Source organism: Ambystoma mexicanum, chromosome 3p (assembly GCF_040938575.1).
Source record: "Ambystoma mexicanum isolate Mex_15411 chromosome 3p, UKY_AmexF1_1, whole genome shotgun sequence".
NCBI lineage: Eukaryota > Metazoa > Chordata > Amphibia > Caudata > Ambystomatidae > Ambystoma > Ambystoma mexicanum.
In genome coordinates, this window is record NC_090925.1 from 1,186,177,858 (window position 1) to 1,186,201,178 (window position 23,321).

Genomic DNA, 23,321 nt, shown 5'->3' on the forward strand with positions numbered 1-23,321 from the left:
GATATCGAAGCTCCCCAGATTTAAATCGCTCGGGCGGGTCAGGTGTTTGTAGCCTCTTGTATTACATGATGCCATAACCAGATCTTTTTTGGACGAATTTGAAGCCAATTCCACTCTTGATGTAAGAAACTCTAGGGGGCTTCGTGTTAGCTGCTATTTCTTTTGGTTTCGTCCAAACGTGTCCGCCAGCCACTTCAAGGTCCCTCTGAGAGTTTTGCCTTCTTCTGAAACATTTGGTTTTGATTATGTTCCTCCCATTTGTCTGTAGTATAGTTTCTATCCGTTGAACTCTGCATAGTTTTATGATTGCGCTGACGGGTGCTCCGGCCGGAGCTTTCATAATTTGATGAGGACTCAGGGCTGACACCTTCTTTTCTCCTATTAGAATCTTCCGGTCCATTCTTCGAAGTCTGATGCCAGGTAATTCTTCTCCTCTAGGTATCTTGCCATCGATTTTGGTTGTAAAGAGCTTCAGTTCTTGAAATGTATGGGACCTTGCCGGGGAAGCCCTCCTCTGAGTTTCTTGATCTGGTTGCTTATGTGTGGATTTTGGTAATGGGAACAAGTTGAATCCTAATTTGTGTAGATCTTTTGACACTTCTATAGGGATTTCTGCTAGGGCTTGATTTCTTATGTGAATGAATGCTTTTGCTCTATGGTCCCGATGGTATGGCGCTACCAACTCAAAATCGTTGGTCGTCAGGTGTTGTAACTTGCTGATTTTTGCTAGGGTTTTGAGAACCATTTTTCTTTTCAGGACCATGTAGCCTTCTTTAGATGAAATTTGTTTGAGTTTAAAGATTGTGGTTCCTGAGAGTTTTTCTTCAAGTTTCTTGGGTCCTTTAGGTAACCGCAATTCATCTGCGTGCCTCGTTGGCCTCTGGGCTTCCGATCGATAGTCACTTTTGTTTTCTGTAATGAATGTCCGGCTATGTCTTTGCACAAGGGGACTCACTTTGTGATTTCTTTTGTCATCCGTAGAACCCCCAACAACCTCACCTCGCCGGAGCCTCAGTTTAGAAGCCTCTTTTCCACCTTCTGCTTCTTCTATGCCGGTCGTTGATGAGCTTTTATTGGAGGCTATTGGTAATGGTTTGTCATCAGAAAGGGGCGATATTGTTGTAATTCGGGATTCTTCTAAATTATCATAGTGCGCAGACAAATTCATTAAGTCACTGTTTTCCTGAAATTCCTCAATCGTTTTGGGCGATTGAGCCAAGTTCTGATGATCTGGTTTGACGGGTAGAGTAGATCGTGCACGTTCAGTCACCCTTATTTTATCCTCTTCTTTTTTATTTCCATTTATTCCGGCGCCTGGGACCAACAATGGTTGGGAAGACTTTTCTTTTATTTGGTTTGATGTGGTTGTCAACGCAGGTTTTATTTGTTGTTTGAGTGTTTTTGCTGGTTTATTCTGTGCGACTCCAGCCCTGTTCGCTCTTTTAAGGGCCTAGATTCGGATGTAACCGACGGGTGACGTGATGGAATTTTTGCGAAGATTGGGGCCAAGTCCTTTTGCGGTGGCCCTTCAGTGGTTTAGGTCGCAGTACAAATTGATAATGAGGAAACTTGAGCGACGTGGTGTCTTTTCATGAGCTGGTCTTCCAGTTTGGAAATGTTTGCCTCCAAAGACGCCTGTGATTTAGTAGTTTTTGAGTCCAGGGCTGTTGCCCTCAATGAAAGTCAATTTTGCCAGCATTGTAGATGACATAGTGAAATTGTCTTTGAGTGCTTCATTAATGGACTCAGAGTTTTGCAAAAGGATTTAGGGCAATTGTGATTGTTGACATTATTTGTAACGGGTCTGCTTTTTTACTCGGAGACTCCTTCTGAGCAGACGCTGATATTTCACTGAGTCTTCTGCTTTTGACCGGAGTATGCACACCCTTGTCGCCACTATGGACAGAGATTCTGTCTTGACTTTTTCTATCTGAGGATAACGATGAGTCTTGTGGACAAATTTCTTCTTCTGCTTGACGCACCTTATAGGGGCGCGAAGATTCTTGTATGTGGACTCTAGTCCATGCCCGTCTGTCTTCTATGTGTCCAGCTAGAGGTTTTGCAAAAGTTCGCTCACCTATTGGAGTAGTTGGAAGTAGAAGGCATGCTACCCCCTGGGTCGGGGGTACCACTGATGTTTTTTCTACTTCGTTATTGGTTGGCAGCTCACTGCTTCTATGAGGGCTTGAAGAGGCCGAAGGATATGGAGGCGTCTCTGCGCGAAGGTCCTGGGGTTGGTGTTTTAGAAATTTCTTCGGTGATCGTTATCTTTTGCCATGATGATTAAGGTTTTGGACCCGGCCTGGGGTTAATTCAATCAGTTTTTTGCGCTTTGTGTGCTGGAAAGGGGTCTTGTACGGCCTCCAAAATCTCTACATCGGAAAGCTCTGAATCATGGTCCAATTTCCTTTTATGTTGTTTTAGGAAGTATTCTTTTAGGGAGGACGATATCAGAGGAGTTGGGAAGCACTTTGCGCTCCCTTGGATTTTGGGTCCCACTTCTCTTTGTTTTTTTGTAAGTATTCTATTTGGTGTAGATTTTACTTTTGCCGTTTCTTTTAAATTTGTTTCCTTTGATACGAGATCAGAGGCCTCATCAGTTTGATGGCAGTCACTCTGGGCCTTTGTTGAATCGGAACCCAGCTTAGGATTTGAGTCTTTAGAAATGTCCGCATGTGCAGAATTTTCGGTTTTCTGATCCTGTTTAACTTTTTCAGCTGGCGCTGGTGTGAGGTCTAGGTGCTTATCTTTTTGGGTGCAGCTTGCTTCCAAAACTTCATAGTCAGTACTCCTTGGGTCATATATTATAGACTGCTCTTCTTGGTCAGATGTCAGAGAATCGCTTGAGGCAATTCTAATAGGTCGCTCGGTTGAAAAATACGGAACCTGATTTCCCCTAGATGGGGTTAATAGTTCTATGGATCAAGGCTGTGGTTTGGACCTTAAATGGGGGGGGGGGGGGCCTGAGCCTTCCTGTCCCGGCTCCATTTCCCTCCCCATTTCCCACAATAGGGAGGTTTTGTGGTAGTTTTTGGTGTGACAGGGCATCTTCTGTTGCGAGAGGCACATTTTCCACCCCCAGCCAATCAGGCCCCCGACGATGCTGCCCTCCGACAGCCTCAGGCGTGGATTCCCTCGTCGATACAGTGGAACAGGTGGGGGTTCGAGTTTCTGTTTGCGGGCTCCCTCGCTCTGTAGGCTTGTTGGCCACTTGGTTTGCTTATTCGCCGTCAGGGGTCCTGGCCTCACTATGGGCCGGCAGTTCCTCCTTGACCAACAGGTCCACTCCACATCCTGGCGCTTGGCCTCTTTCATGACCGTCTCCTGGTTTAGTACAAGATGGAAAAGCGGTTGGCAGGCAATCTGCTAACGATTGTTGGTTTATTGACAGTGTCACTGAAGATTTTAGCACCGCCTTGTTCTTTGAATAATCTCCCACTATCGGAGTCAGTTCCGATTGGAGAGCAGGCGGAGTCGGGGCTGGGGATGGGGACGACACGAGTCCTTCGCCCCCGAATTCATTTAGCAGTGTGCTGCTTCGCAAGCAACGTTTCTCGAGGATTGCCTCGGACGGGGTGGGCGGTGCCATGTTGATATCGGTAGGTCCAAAGAACCCGGATGCCAGAGTATGGGAGGCACTGTATCAGGGCTAAGAAGGAAAAGTCGTTGGGATGCTTCATTGTACACCCTGGACAGTTTATTTTAGGATGTGTGGATAAAGTGTTTTTCCAGGACTGTTTCGTTCCGTAGCAAAGAGAAAGCAGCCAACAAAAAGGGGGGAGACCCGCTTAAAGCTTCTCCCGACACCTAACACACTGCTCGCACACCTCGCAGCGCTCCGCGCATGCGCAGTGTTTATATAGATGGAATCTGAAATCCTTCGGTAGCTGTAGAAAGCGGACTGCAAAATGTGCTCAGTAAACAGTCCTCAAGCAGCAAAAGCACAGCAGTCTGTCCACTAGTCCTCCACCAGACACACTGCTCGCACACCGCACCTTAGATAGATACTTAGATACTGTCAACAGAGAAGCAAAAGTTATAAGAAGGAAGGAAGACAAGGGCAAGCCTTGGAACCGAAGCAAAGGGATTCACCCTAATTCCTCAAGCAGAACACAGTACCTTATTCAAGGAAGAAGCTGGTGCCACGGCAGTTGTTCCTGGTAGTTTCCTGCAGACTCACGGTTCCTGGAGCTTTGGTGCAAAGGACGACGTCTGGAGGGTTCTGCACCACACAGGGATGAAGCCGGCAGCAGCGATGGTGAATAAAAGGTGCACTCCTTAAAAACAGGAGAGGCTCTTCAGGTGGCTATCCGGACCACTACAGCAGTGTGCAGCGATTTCGACCAAGAAGAGGATCCTCTGGCTGTGAAAGATGAGCTGGTTATCCCCATCAGGCTGAAGAGAAGAAGACTCCGGACTGGATCTTCTCTGGTCGTCGAAGGGTAGATAGTTCAGGACTGCAGCAGGGCTTCACCGGGACGGGGTAGTAGTAGCAGCAGTCTTCTTCTCTGCTTCTCTTTGGTTCATTGTAGTTCCAGTGGCGACTTCTAGCCCAAGAGACATGCCTTTTATGCGAAAATCCCCCATTCACACAGCCTGGCTGTCAATCACGCAGCAGGGGGGTTGTCCAGCCCGGACAACCACCTCAGCCAATCATGGCAAAGGGCGACTTGGGTTTCCTAGGATACCCTGTGCAGGGGGTGACTTCACCCCTCCCTCCCATTCAGCCCACCTAGACACCCAGGCGCCTGGAGGAGGGCTTCTTGGCAGAAGTCTGCCAAAAGACAGTGAACAAAGAGGGCACACCTGGTTTGCCGTGCAAAGTAAAACACAAGAAGGACTTTAACAAAAAGAAATGGTGAATAAACCTGACCGGAGCCAAAAGAAAAAGTATTTGGTCAAGCGGATTTATGTTCGAGGCTAATATAATAGCCTAAAACAATACCATGTTTATATAGTATAATCGCGGTAGAAAAGTTAGGGTAGATACCACTGCCACCAGCCAAGTCTAAATGTTAAAAGAGCGAATGCTCTAGGAGGTACAGATAAAAAGGGCTAAGGCTTAACCCTTTCCAGTACTCCATGTAAGATGGGGTGTACTGGATCTGTGGTTAAATGACTAAGTAAAGTTAATGGCAACTTTATGCTTTTCTGGGGGACAGTAGTCAGCCTCAGAAATGGAGTCGGTGGGAAGTCTAAAAGACAACCCTGTGTCACTGCACTGAAGGTGCTGTGTAACACACATAAGAAGGGGGCTACTGAAGTGGTGTACTCCAGAGTCTACAATCACAAAAGCAGATGAAATACACATGGCAAAAACACAGGTAAGAGTGGAAAAAAGAGGCACACTCTTACCAAGTGAAAAAAATAACTCCAGAAATCCAGCAAAGCTGCTGGGGGACTCACTAGGTGAGGGAAATTAGCCATAAAATGAGAATTCTCCCTAACAGAGAGCGATGATGGGTGATGGGGTGGTAGTTACTGAGGTTGTCTGGGTTCAGTGTTGGTTTCTTGAGAAGTGGGAGGATTTGTCCGGTCGTGAGGTTCGAGCGGAATGTGCCTTGAGTTAGGGAGCTGTTGATGATTGTCGGGTAAAGGAAGGAGTTCTTCAGTCAAGAGTACAGAGGGCAGGGAGGATGATGTCCACATATGATTTGGCTTTGAGGGATGCTAGAATGGCAGTAAGGTCGTCCATAGTGAGTGTCTTGAAAGTTGTCCAGGTGGTTGTGGTTTTGCGAGATCAGATGTGTAGTGTGCTGTCAGTTGTAGCTTTTTTGTCTGTGTTGGTGGATCATGCTGAACTTATTGATGAAGATAGAGTTAATGGCGGTGGCATTCTCGATGGAGTATGGTATGGGTGGGTCGGGTAGAGGGTTCATGCAGTGCTTGATGGCTTTGAAGAGGGCTCTGCTTTCATCATTTGCCTTGGCTTTGGGATTTTGGTAATATTTGGCCTTGGCTTTGGGATTTTGGTAATATTTGGCCTTGGCAGTGTTGTTCAGTCGTCTCTGTGTAGCACAGAGTTCCTCGAGCAGGGCAAGGTCGGAAGATTTTCTCCAAGTCTTCTCTTCTCTGACAACTTGTTAGCGTGTGCGACAAATCTTTGGATGTCATTCCTTCTACCCTGGCTGACGTAGGGGGCCATCCCATGAGGCAATGGAGGTGAAGCCACTACCAGATAGTTCCCATGTGGATGGCAAAGGTCTAATAAGAGCAGGTCTTTTGGGACGTCGGACCTCTGATAATTGTTCTTAGTGACTCAGCCCGTGTTTCAGCCTGCCCAGAGGCCCGGTTTGACTTTGCTTGTCAGTGTACATGTGCCTTCCACTGGACCTTTAGCTTGAAAGGTGCAAGTTCTTCGACATCTCCAATTGCTGTAGTTCCACAGGTCTCTCCAGGCTCATAGATCTTCTGGGACTCCCACATTGCTTTTGTTTACTCTAGGGCAGCTGTAATGAAGCACATCTTCTTGAATGTTGATTGTTCAGAAAACTGGGAACATTGCCACAGGCCATGTCCTATTACAAAGCTGTTCCAGCTGCTACCGTTTCCCTGAATCAGCCTTATGGCTGCTCCTCCTAAACAGTTTGGAAATTTAGTAACCTGAAGGGCAGATAAACATTGAAAAACTCCAAAGACATATCGATACCCCAACCTGTCTATCTCACAAATTGTATTGTAACATATAGACTGAGAGATCACTCTAGTTAGTTTCCTGAATTGGGTAACTTCAAAAGCTTGTGATGCTGTTGTATTATTGACCATGACCTATTTTCTTTTCGCCATTGTTCTGGCAAATTACCTCTGATTTATGTGAGCATGCCCAATTAGTCTGTGTTAACGCCATGTCAGTTTTTGTCTCCTGCATACTTAACACAGCATCTTCCCATAAACGCCACTGTGTATGCTCCATGTGGGCTGTTTACTCTCCCCTAAATCGTGTTGTTATTTGTTGACCTGCCACATTTACCATTTTGTGGTTACAGAGCCTTGCTCCATCCAATCTATTACCTCTCCATATCCCAACGATTATCTATAAAATACAAAAGGGAAAAACTGTGAAAAGGAAAGTCTGGTAAATGTATCAATGCAGGCCAAGGTAAATCGTTGGGAACTATTGGAACTGGTGTGGACTTGGAGTCTTGGTTCAGACAGTAGAGTTGGAAGTCACTGACTGCCATTTTGCTGCAAGCACTCTCCGATAACCTGTGTCAGAAATGATTGCACAGATGGAGAATATGGCATGGATGGACACTCTGCTGGCTTAGGGAGAAATCTGAGACGTTCTTCCACTCCACAATCCCAACTCTGTTTGACCCGTAGGTTTCCTTCTTACCATGTGAATATATTTCTACCATGATGAATCCTATGGAGTCCTCACTGTTATAACGCTGGTGACCTCCCCTGTGGCCAGGGGATGGCAGCCGCTACCATATCCTGATCCTGACCCTGGGGGCGACCATATAAGGGCGGAACACAGGGGGCAGGGGGGACAACCTCTGGCATGATATCATGGCTTCTTCAGATGAGACCTGGTATCCCCATTTTCCCGCGAAGGATAAATCTCCCATCCCTCATGGCATACTGCCGTATATCCTCCATCTACCTTGAAAAGTATGAAGAACTTGGTGCCAAGACCCATAGGCCAATCTTTAAAATTGAACCTGCCTTATGACCCTGATAAAAATATCTTCCCAAACTCCACACACCAATCCTCTAGGGCTGACTTGCCATTAAATCCCATTAAGAGCGTTCATCCGGGATTCCTATGACAGTGAACTGACATTCCCATAACCACCTGGGGAGTGGCGACCCTCGAAAAAGAGCTGTGGCATCTGCAGGGGAAGATGCATATTCCCCATTTACCTTTTAAAAATGTGTCCTGTGTTTCTCAAGCCTTCATGAAATTTTTCCTGTTCCTCAAGCCTTAATGGCTTATTTTGTTAATCATCCTCATCCACGTACTGAGTATACTGATAACATTTCCCAACATGACAACGAGGGTGATGCATTAGGTACTGCAACAAGGAAGAGTCAAAGAATAGTAAAGATCACCAGAATCGGAAAGCCTATGTCGCGGTCTAGTCTTTTGGAATCCCTTAGACAGACCTGAAAGTTTAAAACCTGGACAGCTGATGTTGGTGAAGAGAAGCTGCAATCGCAGAGCTACGTTACCTACACCGGCTGTGACACTGACCCAGACAACGCCACGCAAAATGCTGCTAGATGCACTCTGACTAGCAGAATGAGGAAATACCTTGCAAGTAAAAAAAGAGAGACTTTCAGGTATGCGAGTATATGCTGCAAATGGATATAAGAAATGCTAACAAGGCAATGCACAGTGGACTTGGTGAATAAGGCTAATGTAGTGAACTATCAAGAGTGGAAGTGTGAGCAAAAGCACACAAGTGGAAAGCCCTAGCAGGAGAGTACGCCAGGCAGCTCGAAGTTTGTAACTTTGAGACAAGCCCTGTATCAGGCAGTTAGAAGAACATGATTACAGAAAGCCCTGACAGCAAAGTATACCACGCAGGTACAAGTGTACCAAGAAAGTCCTGGTAGGGAAACATACCAGGCAAGGACAAATTGAGGAGCATATAAGAACGACCAAAAGGTAGTGCTGGTCCCAGAGTAAGGAGCAAAATCCTGGCAGGAAAGTACACCAGGTATCCTAACACGATAAAACAGGTCAAACAATGTTTGTATGATTTTCTGTTTGATCAAGAGAAAAGACGAGAACTGTTATTTGTAAGAAAACATGAAGAAGAATCTAGGGGAAGGGAGACAACGTCTGGAGCAAAGATCCATATCCGTGAGGCACTTTCTGTTGGAGTTACTGAAGACCAAAGACATTATCCTTTTTGCCTTTGAGTTAATTTTGTTTTTAGAATCTGAGGGTAAAAATAGTACTTTGGACAGAGGACGTTTTTTTCTTTTGGACATTCTGACACTGACAGAGCCCGAGTTTTGAGTTCAGGTAGGAAAACGCAGTACAGGGACAGCAAGGCATTCTCCTAACCTCTTTTTATTTATCAATAAAAGTCTTTAGCCAAAACCATGTCTACCTTGTGTCAGAGTTTCATTCCCGACTCCTCACAGTACTCTTACTCCAGGGCCAGGATTTTACTTCAGAAGTAGTTGATCCCAATGATTGGTTCAATTTCCTCCAAGGGCCATGCTTAGTAGGTACTGGTTCATGCTATTTTTAAAGGAGTCATTCAGAGTGAAAGGCAAATAAGAGTCCCAGACTAACCTGGCTCAAATAAAAGTCCAATGTTTATTTTCCAGTCAGTGGCACACTATGCTTGCATTGAGAAGTGTGTAGCCAAGTAGAATATTCCCTCCCCTTAATTGTCAAGTTAGCAACGTGAAGGACCTGGTATGGCTCTTGCCATCATGGAACTAAGTCAGGTTTCCGTTGATTGCTTCGGATCAGGACAGTCTCTCCTTGTTGCAAAGAATACTAGGCTCCTATTAGTTCCCAGGGTTTCCCCTACCTGTGCATGAAGAGCTGATGGTAGATATGAGCTTTCTGACATATTCAAGAAGGTTATCATCTATGAGGTGTCAATTCAAAAAGTTATTTTTTCTAAAGGTGGAGTTTAGGGTAATTGCACTGAGCGTCTATAGATGTCTTCATGGAGGAGGGAGTTAACCCTGTCTTCCTGTTTGGGGTATTCCTGATGCTAACCAAGACTAAAGGAAGGTCCTCAGGCAGATGGGGATACATGGCACATGAGAGACAAAGCTTGAATGTGGCGTTTGGTTATTTGGCCACCCATTGACTGTCCATGGCCATGCTAATCCCGATGGCCATTCCCACCCAGTTCCTGCCCCTCCTCGCTTAAAACCCCTCCTGCAAATTCTTTCAGCGCACTTTAAAGCCTTACCATCAAACTTTTCACTTTAAGTTCCACACAGTGTTTTTTCAAAGCAGTCTTCGGAAAGTTAATGATTTGATTGTAGCTATTGCTACTGGTGTAATACAGATGTCTGAACTTGGTCAAGCACTGTGTGTGTTCTTCACTGAAGTCCTGTTAAAAACAAGTATTGGTAAGGCCAACAGTCTTGGCTTGTGTATGTATTTGGCATTTGCCAGGCACTGCTATTAGATGGCCAGGTATTAGCACCATTTTTGCACCTGCTACCGTCAATGGGCAGTTAATACCACTAGGGCAGTGCCTGGGAAGTTCCTTTCCCATGCCTACACAACATCCCAAACTGTTGGCATTCCTAATGCTTGTTCTGCTTCACAGTAGGTTTTTCTCTGCAACTCCATCTGGTCATCACTTTCAGTCAACAATAATCATTTTCTGACTTTAATGCTTGAGTTACAAAAGCTCGTCTGAAAAATGAGTGAACAAAGGAAAAATGGGTAAATGTAATTGCTGTTTATATTATGTGGTTTTTTAGACTGAAACTTTAATAATGGAAAAAACAATATTGTGTTCTAATGTCTTAAACTGTTGATTTTAATTGTGTGTTTTGAAGGAGTTCACCTTTACTACGTTGGAGGCGAGGTTTACGCTGAATGCCTCAGTGATAGTAGCATATTTGTACAGAGCCGGAACTGCAACTTCCATCATGGCTTTCATCCTACAACTGTATGCAAGATTCCAAGTGGCTGCAGTCTTAAGATTTTCAACAACCAAGAGTTTGCCCAGCTTTTAGCTCAGTCTGTCAACCATGGATTTGAGGCGGTTTATGAGCTCACCAAAATGTGCACTATCAGGATGAGCTTTGTGAAGGTAAATGAGCTTTGTTGATTTGACTTAAAACTTCAAGAATATTGTGGTCTTGCCACACAATGATCTGGGTAGACAATGTAATAAAAGTATGTCTGTCTCAAGGCCAGAAATCAAAAGACAACTTGAAGCCAACAGGTTTTAAGGCTACGATTGGCAAAGTCAATAGGTTTGGCGTTTACTGCTGTCCTTTCCATTTTGCATTTATAGGCACTACGGTGCGGGGAGGAGAGTGCAAATTTTCAAAGGAGGATGCGATAAGGGGCGCGGGTGTGCAAGAGAATGAGAAGGAAGGCAAATGGAGCAAGGGAGGACACGTTTGAGAGAGGGCAAGGGAGGACATGATTGAGAGAGGGTGCCATTAATGATGAGAAAGAGGTTGACAGTGAGAGGGTAAACAAGCAAGAGTGTGAGAGGAAGGATTGGATGGGGTAGAGAGTGGGGGTGATTGTAGAGAGTCGGTGGGTGGGGTAGAGAGAGAAATGGTAGGGCCTGGTGGTAGAGAGGATGGAGGTAGAGAGTGGGACTAGGGTGAGCAGGGGAGGGTGGGTTGGGATAGAGCGATTGGGGTAGGGTGTGTGGCGGTAGAGAGGAGGGGTAGGGTGGCTGGTATAGTGAGTGGGGATTGTTTGGGTGAGGGTAGAGAGAGGAGGGTATGGCGAGCGGGTGGTAGCAGAGTGGGTGGGGTTAGAGGAAGTGCACATTAGGTGATTGATGGTGGTTGGCTGGGGCAAAACACATGAACAAAGTAGCCTCGAGAGAACTCTACAAAAGAAGCCCAAAACAGCCTGAACAAAACCCAGCCAGCACACACAAAGGGGGTAGGGTGGTTGAGGGTAGAGAGTGGTGTGCGGGGCATGATAGTCGGCCTGGATTGGATGGGCTGCTGTAGAAAGGCAGTCTCAGGAGGATAAACAAATCTGTCAAAAGTATCTCAACTGTTGTTCATATGTCTGAGAAATAAAGCCCAATATGAACTTGCTGTGCAGCTAGAAAATGGAAATCTCACCATCCGACTTGCTTCTTACAAAGCTGCTGAATGGAGCAAATATTTTTAGGGAAGTTCTCATTAGGTAGTACATGGAGAAGTTGGGAAAGATTTTAGTGATTTTTCCGTTTTATGCCATGGCATTGCACATTGCTATGCCAACCAGATAGTATCAGTTAATAACCCCAATTCCAACTCTCTTCTGTAACAATGGTTTCTGCAATCTTATGACACATGTGCCACAATAATTCACCAACGCCAAAAAAAATCAGGTAATTTGGCTTAATTAGGATCACCAAGTGGGGAGTTCTGGTAAACTAGCATTACCCGGTGTATCCTATGCCAATCTAGCTCCTTCTCGCTCACTGTCTTTGCACTCCTTCTCTTCCTCTCTGCGCTTTCCCCATCTTCTCAGCTCTTTTTCCCTCTCAGTGCGTTCCCTCCCTCTCAGTGCGTTCCCTCCCTCTCAGTGCATTCTCTCCCTCTCAGTGCATTCTCTCCCTCTCAGTGCGTTCTCTCCCTCTCTGTGTACGCTCGCTCTCACCCTCTCTGTGCACTTTTTCTCCCCCCATCTGTGCATGCTTTCTCCCCCCATCTGTGCATGCTTTCTCCCCCCTCTCTGTGCACGCTTTCTCCCCCCTCTCTGTGCACGCTTTCTCCCCCCTCTCTGTGCACGCTTTCTCCCCCCTCTCTGTGCACGCTTTCTCCCCCCTCTCTGTGCACGCTTTCTCCCCCCTCTCTGTGCGCGCTCTCCCCCCTCTCTGTGCGCGCTCTCCCCCCTCTCTGTGCGCCCTTTCCCCCTCTCTGCATGCACTCTCCCCCCCCTCTCTGCATGCACTCTCCCCCCCCTCTCTGTATGTGCTCTCCCCCTCTCTGTATGTGCTCTCCCCCTCTCTGTATGTGCTCTCCCCCTCTCTGTATGTGCTCTCCCCCCTCTCTGTATGTGCTCTCCCCCCTCTCTGTATGTGCTCTCCCCCCTCTGTATGTGCTCTCCCCCCCCTCTGTATGTGCTCTCCCCCCTCTCTGTATGTGCTCTCCCCCCTCTCTGTATGTGCTCTCCCCCCTCTCTGTATGTGCTCTCCCCCCTCTCTGTATGTGCTCTCCCCCCTCTCTGTATGTGCTCTCCCCCCTCTCTGTATGTGCTCTCCCCCCCTCTCTGTATGTGCTCTCCCCCCCTCTCTGTATGTGCTCTCCCCCCCTCTCTGTATGTGCTCTCCCCTCTCTGTATGTGCTCTCCCCTCTCTGTATGTGCTCTCCCCTCTCTGTATGTGCTCTCCCCTCTCTGTATGTGCTCTCCCCTCTCTGTATGTGCTCTCCCCCCTCTGTGCGTTCTCCCCCCCCCTCTCTGTGCTCTCTCCCCCCTCTGTGTGTTCTCTCCCCCCTCTCTGTGTGTTCTCTCCCCCCTCTCTGTGTGTTCTCTCCCCCTCTCTGTGTGTTCTCTCCCCCTCTCTGTGAGTTCTCTCCCCCCCTCTGTTTGTTCTCTCCCCCCCTCTCTGTGCCTGCGCTGTCTCCCCCCCTCTGTGCGTGCGCTGTCTTCCCCCTTACCTCCTCTCTACCTTTCTCTGGTCGCTCTCTCTCCCTTGCTGTGTGCGGTCTCGCTGTCTCTTTACGCTTCTCTCTCTCTTCTTTCTTTCAGTTGTGCGTTTGCTACAGGTACCCCAGGCGTTGCTGACAACTAGCTGCACAACCCGAGGGAAAAAGGACCAATATGTTATACTATACTTTTTGGCCGAAGACGCTATCAAAAAGGCAAAACATAGCAAGTTGTTTCATTGTTCTGACATTGCAAACATTTGTAATGACCACTTCTAATATACATATTAGTCCTAGTATGAATGTTAAACTATCTTACTGAGCAGATAGCACATAATCAAAAGCTAGAATATTTAAACACATTATGTGATAGGTTATCATTCCATTATGGACAGACTGGTGTCCCTATGTGAAAGGGCAAGGGTGCAAATAACTCCGGTGAGGGTTCCAACATGAAATGAGAGTATATTTGGGAACATAGAATGAGCATAGAACTTTGTTTGATAAATGTCTGTGATAAAAGGGTTGTATGCCTAAATTACTAAGTACATAATGCACATTACCTTCATGTTCATTTCCTTTTTACAACACTCGCACTAAGGTTAATGTTTGTAACGCTGAACCATATTTTCTAATTTGGGCAGTCTCAGGATTTGAATGTGAGGCAAGAATGGGTGCGACATCATTCACTCCATTTGCGATCCAAAGACAGTTTCCACGCAGAATTGTAGCTGTGTCTTCACCTTCCTTCTTTTCTCCTTTCTTCCTCTTCTCTATGGTGTCATCCTTCCCCTCTCCTTCTCTGTGGCCATATTTTTGCCATGCAGCTCGTTCCACTAGTGCACTTCACCCGTACTTCTTCCCTCCTTATCTTTGTTGGCTCCTTGTTACCTTCTTCAGTTCTTCTCACACTCACGGCACTTCAACTCTGTTTTCCTCTCCATCCCCATTTTCTGTTCTCCTCTATTCAGGTGTGATGGATGTGTAATCACTCCCACAGATTTTGGCTCAAAGCATTGGGATTACAGGTCCAATAGCTGAATCTAACTTGACCAGTGGTCTGCATAGCAGGTCGGAATCTGAGGCTATTTCAGTCCCACCTAGAATCTTAGCTCTTGACCACTGACTGCAACGTTGATCATTGCCAGCCAAAGGAACTTCCCTTACAGCTGCAGGCACTTAACCCTCATTAGAACTGGGGGTATGGGGGACAAACATTTCTACCAAACACATGCAAGAGAAGCTGTTTCAGTTTCCCCACCCCTGGTATGCAAGTCTCAAAAGTGAAAACTACAGGGCATCGCTGATACTGAGCTTGCTTAGTTGGGGTGGAACCAACCGGTCCAGTCCTCTGCATGCTGCTCCTGCCCTCTGGAGCCTTCAGAAGTGTCCTATGACCATACTCTGGTCTGACCAGCTCTTTCCATGGCCTGTGCTGTGCACCGGTCACCATTCCAAGTTCAAACTTGTATCTCTGCAGTTCTCCAGCCTGTGATCGAAGGACAATCTTACTCCTGCTGCTCTCCATCCTGAAGATTGGCCTTACTGGAGCACTTTCATTGTGTCCGCCACAGAAGTTTCATGCCAATGCTTGAGTGCAGTAGTCTTCACTGTTGCATGCTGTCTTCGTGTCCTGGGTGAGGTCTCCTTTTGTCGTTTTGGTGTGCATTTTGGTGTGCCTTGGTCATCCAGCTTCCAAATCACAAGAACAGTCTCGCTGCAGTTCGGAAACATCATTTATTTATTTATTTGTTTGTTTGTATTTATATAACTCACACAGCCCAGGGGCATTGAGGCGCTGTTACGTGAATATGTCTTAGTTGCAGAATCGAGGTGGACGATAGGTTATATTAGGCCATTAGTACAGTTTTTATAAATAGCCAAGTTACAGTAACCTTTCAAATAAAAAGGTGGTTAACTCTTTAGAGTGTGGGTTTGAGTGTGTATAAGGCATCAAGTAGCAAAGGCAGAAGAATACCTTGGTAGTGCGCAATATACATTATCATACAGAATATGCTATTTAGTTGAATAGGTCTTGCGGAAGGCAAATTGAGAAGGTTCATTTCTGATGGATTGAGGCAGCAAGTTCCATTGTCCGGATGTAATGAAGGGGAAGTTTGCGCCCCCTCCTCTTGCCTTTTCAATTCTCGGGATTGGTAGTAGGTTGGTGTAAGGGGTTCTAGTGGGTCTCGCTGCCGGAAGTAGGAGGATTCTCTGAGAGGTAGGCTGGAGCGGTGTGATTAATGCATCTGCGCGTGATAACCAGGGTCTTGAACTGAATACGCTGTTGAACAGGCAGCCAGTGTGCATTTTTTCTGGCTTTAGATATGTGTTCCCTCTTGGCAATGGCCAGTGCAGGACGTAGGGCATTATTCTGGATGGTCTGTAGTTTGTCCAGGTTTTTTGAAGAGGTCACCAATCCTATTCCTAAAAACGAAAGCGACCCCCGGACCCGTACAACTGAACGAGAGTTAGAAGTAAGTGGGCCCACCGATTCTAGGAGCCCTAGGTTGGTTTCCTTCTAGAAGATTCTGAGAGGGGGTGAGCTTGCATACCTGTTTCGAACCCCTCTTCGCAACCTACATTGTATTGGTGCAAAGTCCTGACTCTTTCCCTCCCCTCCCTGGTAGTGATGAGTAGCGTTCTGGCTAAGGAGCTCCCCTAAACCTGTGCATCCCCTAGTGTGGTGGGATACAGAGAGGACCCCTCATCTCTGAAACTACCTTTTTGTTCTTTCACCACTTGATTAGTTGATTTACCAAGGCTTGCTTCCACCACTTGAACTCCCGACTCCCTACCAAAGATGTCTGTTTGGACAATAGACGTATGGCTGTCTTGTACCATTATACGACCCTGCTACGGTGGCCTCAGAACCCTAACCCAAGGCTGGGTCTGAAAATCAATTTCAACAGCATTTTTTGTACTTTTGTCATTGCACTGCATTTCAAGTGATGAATCCTAGATCTTTGTCTTTTCTTTTATTTTCTCCCGGTCTCCTTTTTACAGCATTTCTTGCCATTCCATGCTTCGAATGCAGCTCTACATTTAGTTTGTTTTTTTTCCCCTTTTCATTTGACGTAATCCACATTCACTGGTATTGTGGCATTTTCTCATGGCGTATTCTGGATTCAGAGCAGCATTTGCAGTCCTCAACCAGTTTACTCGCCCTACCTGACCATTTCTGTGCAGGTGGCATAGGGCGGAATTGCAGTATTGCATACCTTTACGTAATAAGAAAGTTGCTGTGTGCTTTGAAGAAAATGGACACCATTGTCAAAAAATAGTAGCATGGGCAGCCTTTTCATGGAAAGATTTACATCAACCCTGTTATGGGTAAGGGTCAGAAGTTATTTTTAGTAAGAAAAGGGATTTGATCCATTACAAAAGTATAGACTGCGTACTACTGTCATTTAAACTAGACCAAAGAAGTCATGCTAACTTTTCTCCACTGGTTATTCAATGTACGCTAATCATTGGTGAAATTAAGTTGTCAGATGTTTATAACATTTTGCAGCATTTTGCTCACAATGCAGTGCATTGATCGACTACCATCCATTGCTGGCTAACAGTAGTTTGTTTTCAAATCCTGTGTGGTTTTTCTTTCAGTTTTATTGTGTGTGAAGCCCATTTCAATTAATTGTATTGCATTTCAAGGTCAAGGAGGAGCTACCACCAAGGGGTTCAAAAAGCGCTCAATAAGCAGTACGAAAAAAGAAGTGGTATTGGACTGAGAAAGAGGAATAAACTCCATTGGCACTGATCAAATGTTTTAATCGTTCTAAACTAACGTACATTCATAGTTTCCCTTATTTCTAATGGTAAGCTGTTGCACAGCCTTGCTCGCTGGGCTGTGCAGGATCTGCCAAATGCCTCATTCTTTTGAAATCTTGCGAGTAATAGCTGTTAGTGCAATGTTAAATGTAGAGGTCTTGTTTGTGCCTGTTGAACTGTTGTACAAAGGAGCAATGCCGTAAAGGACTTTGTGCACAAGTGTCAGTAATTTAACCATAATCCTGGCACTAATCAGGAGCCAGTGCATCCTCTTGAGAATGGGAGTAATAAGGTCAAGCTTATGGCTGTTTGTAACAATATGAGAAGCTTTATTTCACAAGATTGGCAACCATTTGACTAATCGATTTTAGTCCCAACAATGGCCCTTGCTAAGGTAGCAAAATGTATTTCTGACAAGGGGCCTACATTTTTTAAGAATCATAAATTAATTTGAGGAACTTGCAACGTTGCTGGTTTGAGGTGTCCTAGATCGAAAATAATCCAGGATCAGCCTAAGGGATTTCACACTGGTCAAACTTTGTATTGGGCAATTGGACAGTGTAATCTCTTGGAGTAGAGCAATTTCCCTCGTCACTGCTGGCAGTGGAATAATTAGTAACTGTGTTTTATCTTTATTTAAACCAGTGTCTGCAACTTACGGTTCTCTAGATGTTTTGCACTACAACTCGCATGATCGCTCAGCATTGACTATGCTGGCTAGTGCTAATGGGGGTTTTAGTCCAAAATATATGGAGAACCAAATGTTGCTGACCCCTGGGTTAAACCAAGCCAATTTGTAGATCTCGATGTAAACATTTTAGAGAAGATTGAATAAAGACCAAATTGTTCTGGGGGTGTCCCTTTAATTGAAAGATGGTGCGAGTATCATCTGCATAGTTCCGTTATGTTACACCCAGATGTACTAATTGGTCATGCAAAGGCTTCCTTCAAATGTTAAATAAGAGGAGGAATTCATGACTGCTGAGGGGGCACCACACATCATAACCCCTGGTTCAGATATATGATCATCAATTTGAACTCAAATGGTTATTTTAGTGCGTGCTGTACTGGTTTGAGTTTTTTCTCTGGCACAGAGGCAACGTCCTTTAATCTTTTCAACAAATGCTGTGGACAAATCCAGTAGCATCCCCAGGCCTATATCGCCCTAATCTGTGATCTTAAGGATATCTTTCTGTAGATCAAAACCATCTCTGTGCTTCTGTAAGGGCGAAAAATCCAGATTGCCTATTTCCTAGCAACTGCCTTGGCTCCCGGTGGGCCTACAGTTACATTTGTTCAGCCTTGTTGAAGATCTTTTAAAGGAAGTGGACATTGTAGATAGGTTGATAACTGGCACAGATTCCAAAGTGGGCTTTTTGAGCAGAAGTGTAATCCAGTACTGTCGTAGATAATCAGGAATCCTTAACTCTTTATGCAAAGCTTTGTAATAGGTGAAACAATTACAGACCAAGCATCCACACATTCCTTAATTAGCTAAGGGTACCATAGATCTTTGGGGAAGTTGGTCAGATTCAAACTTAACATGACATAGTTAGTTTGATCACCGTTGAAACTTTATATACACATTGATCTATAGGTTTCACAAAGTCGATTGCTAATACCTCTGAAGGAGGAATGTCCTTGGTTTCAAATTTCATTAAAAAATCAATTCTACAAGAGTGTATGTTACTTATTTTATCCAAGAAGAATTGTATTGCACCAGCCACTAGATGCGTTCATCTGGAAATCAAAAAATGGCTTCAGTGGAATTTGCTGCCTGATAAATTTGGTTTACAAAGTATTGGCTTTTTGCCTCATGTATAGCTAATTTTATATTTGTATCCCTTATTCTTTAAATCAAGACCGGTTTCCTGATTTGGATTCCTCTCCCATATATGTTCCATTCTTTTCAGATTGCTTCGTCTATGGGGTAGACCAGAACTATAACAAACATTACTGTAGTCTTTCGCATAATCAATTGCATTCACCAAAATGTCAGCAGGTTTGCTTGGGGCAAAGTTCAAATAGCCTAATTGACTTGGGGTGAATGTGACCATCACCAGGGGTACTTCTCCATTAAATATGTTTTCACAAAAGTCGTGCGTCTGTAATGGTTAAATAAAAACACATTTTGGTTGAAGTTGGACCTTTTATTATTATGGTATTTATGGAGCGTGGCCTAGCTTCGAGAAGTAACTGAGCACTTTACAGAGGTATACAACCGTACAGATGCATAACGGAGCGCTTTTCAGAGGTAACAGAGCAGATATACATCGGTGGTTGGGATACAGAGGAGGGGTACGGCTGTACCGGGTGGCGGGCAGGAGAGGGGTGGATGGCGTCTATCGAGTCAGGTGGTGTGAGCGACGTTGTGATGGCCTAGCTATTGCGGCAGAAAGATTGCTTGAAGAGGTGTGTCTTGAGTTCTTTTTTTAATTGTAGGTGTGTGGGGGCGAGTGATGCTGACGGAGAGGAGGTTCGATAGTCTTGGGGCGTAGACAAAGGTGGTTTATTTTCTGGTCTTTTCCTTTTTGCAGCAGCAGATTTCAAGTCTGCACGTGTCCTGGATTCTGGTGGTGCGCTGCCTACCGTAGATGCTGAGTTTCTCTGCAAGGTAGCTGGGTGACTTGAGGGCGACTGCCTTATAGATGATGCAGCAAGACTTAAAGGTGATTTGTGCGTGCACTGGGAGGCAGTGAAGATCGATGAGGGCCGGGTTGATGTGGTTGTATCTGTGTAGACCCTTGATTCAGCCACGTGTAGGACACTTCTCAGGGGCACAAGGGAGGACGACGGGAGGCCTTCGAGGAGTGCATTGCCCCCATCCAGGTGGGATAGGTCCAGTGCTTGAACAGTGGATCTAACGCTGTCTGGAGGGAGGAAGGGCTTTTTCTTTGCAAGAGAGCAAGCTGATATCAAGCTGTCTTGAGTGTTCTCAGCTATGTGTGTCTTGAAGGAGAGATGTTTGTCGATGTGGAACCCGAAGGACTTGGCGCAGGATGTGAGCGCAGGTGTGAAGCCCTCAGAGTTCATGGTTGATAGCCAGGTCTGTATTTCTGGGTGTTGGGTGTTGTTGGTGAGGAGTAGAAATTCGGTCTTGAAGTGTTGAGCTTCACGTATGCACTGGACATCCAAGACTGGATCAGCGAGAGGCAGGATTTGAGCCTATGGATGTCCTTGATGGAGTCGATATTGAGGTATAGCTGTGTGTCGTGTGCATATTGGTGATTTGTTGTGTTTGACTAGGAGGGTTTCTAGCGGCTCCATGTATTGATTATAGATCACCGGGGAAAGGATGGTACCCTGCGGTTCTCCTCGGGTGACTGGTAGCATTGGCGATCTATAGGAGTTCTTCGGAACAAACTGCTAGCGATTGGCAAGGTAGGACTTGAACCAGCGTAGGACAAGGTTGCTGATCCCCATGCACCAATGTAGGGTGTCCCTAAGCACCTGGTAGTCTACCGTGGCGAAAGCAGCCAAGAGGCTGAGTAGAACCATGAGGCAGGGGTGGCTGTCATCAAGGATGTTGAGGGCATAGTCGACCACCTCTGTGGTTGCTGTCTCTGTGCTGCATCTGGGCCCGAACATGGATTGGTAGTTTTGGAAGAGATTCTTGGTGTAAATGTGTTGCTGCAATTGTGTGATAACTGCTTTCTCGATGATCTTACCTAGGAAGGGAAGATGGGTGATGGTGCGATAGTTACTTTGGTTGTCGGACCCAGAGTGGGTTTCTTTAGTAGAGGGAGGAATTGTCCTGTTTCTAGGCTTGATGGGAAGGTATGCAGGAACTGCTGCAGTGGCATTACGGGAGAAAAAAGGAATCGGAATACTTTGTCATCCTCCCAACTTGTTTTTCAGTGAGGTGATCACCCTTCTGTTGTGAAGTAAAAATACAAATGTGCACTTTTGAAAGGACTGTCTCTCTTCAAGAGTAATGTTTCTGTGGCCCGCTGTGGTCGGACTGTATTAGAATTTACAAAAGTTTGCCCTTTGCTGGCAAAATTAAACCCGTTTCTTGAAGCAACTATCTGGCCTAACGAGAAAAGAAAAGGTTCTTCTTGGAAAAGTTGACTGAATTGAAGTAAACTAACAGCCATTGCCAACATAGATGGGTGCTTTGTTCAAAGAAATGTGAACCCCCGATTTACACGGTTGGAAGTAGATATTCTCAAGTTTATATCACATTGCAATGTTTGCCAATCATCAAAAAATTGGGTATACACGGTTAAATCACTGAGTAGAAGAAATATCTTATCCTGAAGAGGGCCCTTATACCTATTCCGAAAAGGACACTAGATATAGATCATCGACATGTTTCGGCCTCGGTTTCAACGAGACACTATAAGACTGTAAATGGTAGAAGTCTTCTTACACAAATACATTTTCTATGATATTGGATATCTACCCCAGTGTAATTTATTATTTTTCTGAATTTTGAAAGCGCGATTTTTTTTAGTAATAGTTAACTATGACAAAAAAGAAGTCAGGGTGTCTGGTTTACAATTTTTTATCTATTATGAACAATTAGTAAAATAGTTTTTCTTAATATATGTGTGTGGTTTTCTGGTGGGAAGTCGCATCCCTATAGGGCCATCAATGTGTTTTGATCTGTACAAATAGTGATATTCTTGTAAAAGCATCACCAATCTATGTGATATTAACGGAGAGAGGGGTAATCAGTTTCTCTTTGTCCTTATGTATACTTTTGAACTGTTTTCCCATTTGAGAATTGATCCCCCTTAAACAAAAAAATGGGGAAAATACCCAATTGTGGTATGGCTCGATGGGAAGGTGCCTTGAGTTAGGTAGCCGTTGATGATCTCCAGGTAGGGAAGCAGAGTTTCTGCGTGGAGAGTCTTAAGGATAGATGCTGGGAGGATGGCTGTATACGATGTAGCTTTGAGCTCAGCCAGGATTTCTACCAGGTCCTCTGTCAAGAGTGTCTTGAAGGTTGTCCAGGGTATGGAGATTTCGCGAGGAGGGACATAAGGAGCTACTGGGGATGCAGCGCTAGTGCCTGTGCTGTCAAATCTTGCTTATTATGTCGATGAAGAAGGTTCCGATGGCAGTGGATTTTTCGATGGAGTGTGGCATGGCGGGGTTGGGTAGCGGGTTGACACAGTGATTGACCGCTTTGATGAGGGCACTGCTTTTGTTGTCTGCTTCTGGTATGGTATTCTGATAGTAGTAGGCCTTGGCTGTGCTAAGTTGTCGACAGGCTGCTCAGAGTTCCTTGAGGAGCGCCAGCCTTTCTCTTGTGTCCTGATCAATCTTTTGCTGAGGTTGAGTTCTTGCGTGTACCAGGGTGCTGACAGTTTTGGTTTGCAGGTGCGTTGTTTCAGAGACGCTTGTTGGTCGATGGAGGCTGAAAAGGTGGTGTTGAGCGCTTCCAGCAGAGTCGCAGTTTGGTTGGGGGTGTTGGGTGGTTCGATCCATGTAAGGTGGAAGTTGGCAAGGTCTTTCATGAGTGCTTCCACTGGGAAGTTCTTGAAGGACCTGAAGGTTTGTCTGATGGGTTTCTGCTGGGAGAGCTTGACTGGGGTGGTGTGCAGAATGTTGTAAGGCACGGCTAGGTGGTCAGACCAGTCAAGCGGGAAAGGAGCTTTGTAGTGGAGGCAAGACAGTGCGGAAATGATTAGGTCAAGGATGTTGCCTTTCTCGTGGGTTGGGTCTTTTGTGTGGTGTGTGAGGCTGAGGGTGGCGAAGACCGATGAGAGCATCCTTCATCTGTTTGGTGGCCTTGTTGCCTGGGAGGTTGACGTTTCCTAGGAAGATGATGTTGACGTATGTGAGGGACAGGGCTCGTTTGCAGATGAAATCGAAGGTGACTGTGTCCGTTGGGGAGAGGCGGAAGTGGCAGGAGAGGACTTCAAAGGAGCCAATGTTGTCATCTTCAAGTCTGGTGCAGGGCCACAAGATCTTGTGGATGAATGCTAGGCCTCCGCCTGTCTTGTTCGGTTGATTTCTCTGTTGGATGCTGTAGCCTTTGGGGACAAGCACGTCTGTGTTGGATGCTGTAGCCTTTGGGGATAAGGACGTCTAGGGTGTTGGTGGAGGTGGGTGTCAGCCAGGTCTCACTGATGAAGATGGTGTCAAGGTCATGTGTGGGGATGAGGTTGGCGATGTCTGTTGCATGGGTGATAGCTGAGCAGACGTTGGCTAGCATCAACTTGAGTGTTGTGGACGGTGAGGGGATGCTGATGGACTTGGGGCTGATGTGGGTGAGGTTGTTGTATTGAATAGTCCATGCCTTAGAGGGAAGGGTGATGTTGTTGTTCTTGGCG

At 45.7% G+C, this 23,321-nt stretch overlaps 1 protein-coding gene across 1 annotated transcript in view; it reads left to right on the forward strand.

Annotated features, from left to right (window-relative positions):
- The window catches only part of SMAD5 (SMAD family member 5), a 293,927-nt gene that overhangs the window by 249,074 nt on the left and 21,532 nt on the right, over positions 1–23,321 (forward strand). The window contains exon 6 of the mRNA XM_069652605.1: positions 10,492–10,748. Within this exon, the coding sequence (XP_069508706.1) occupies positions 10,492–10,748 (257 nt within the window). The remainder of the gene's footprint in view (positions 1–10,491; positions 10,749–23,321) is intronic.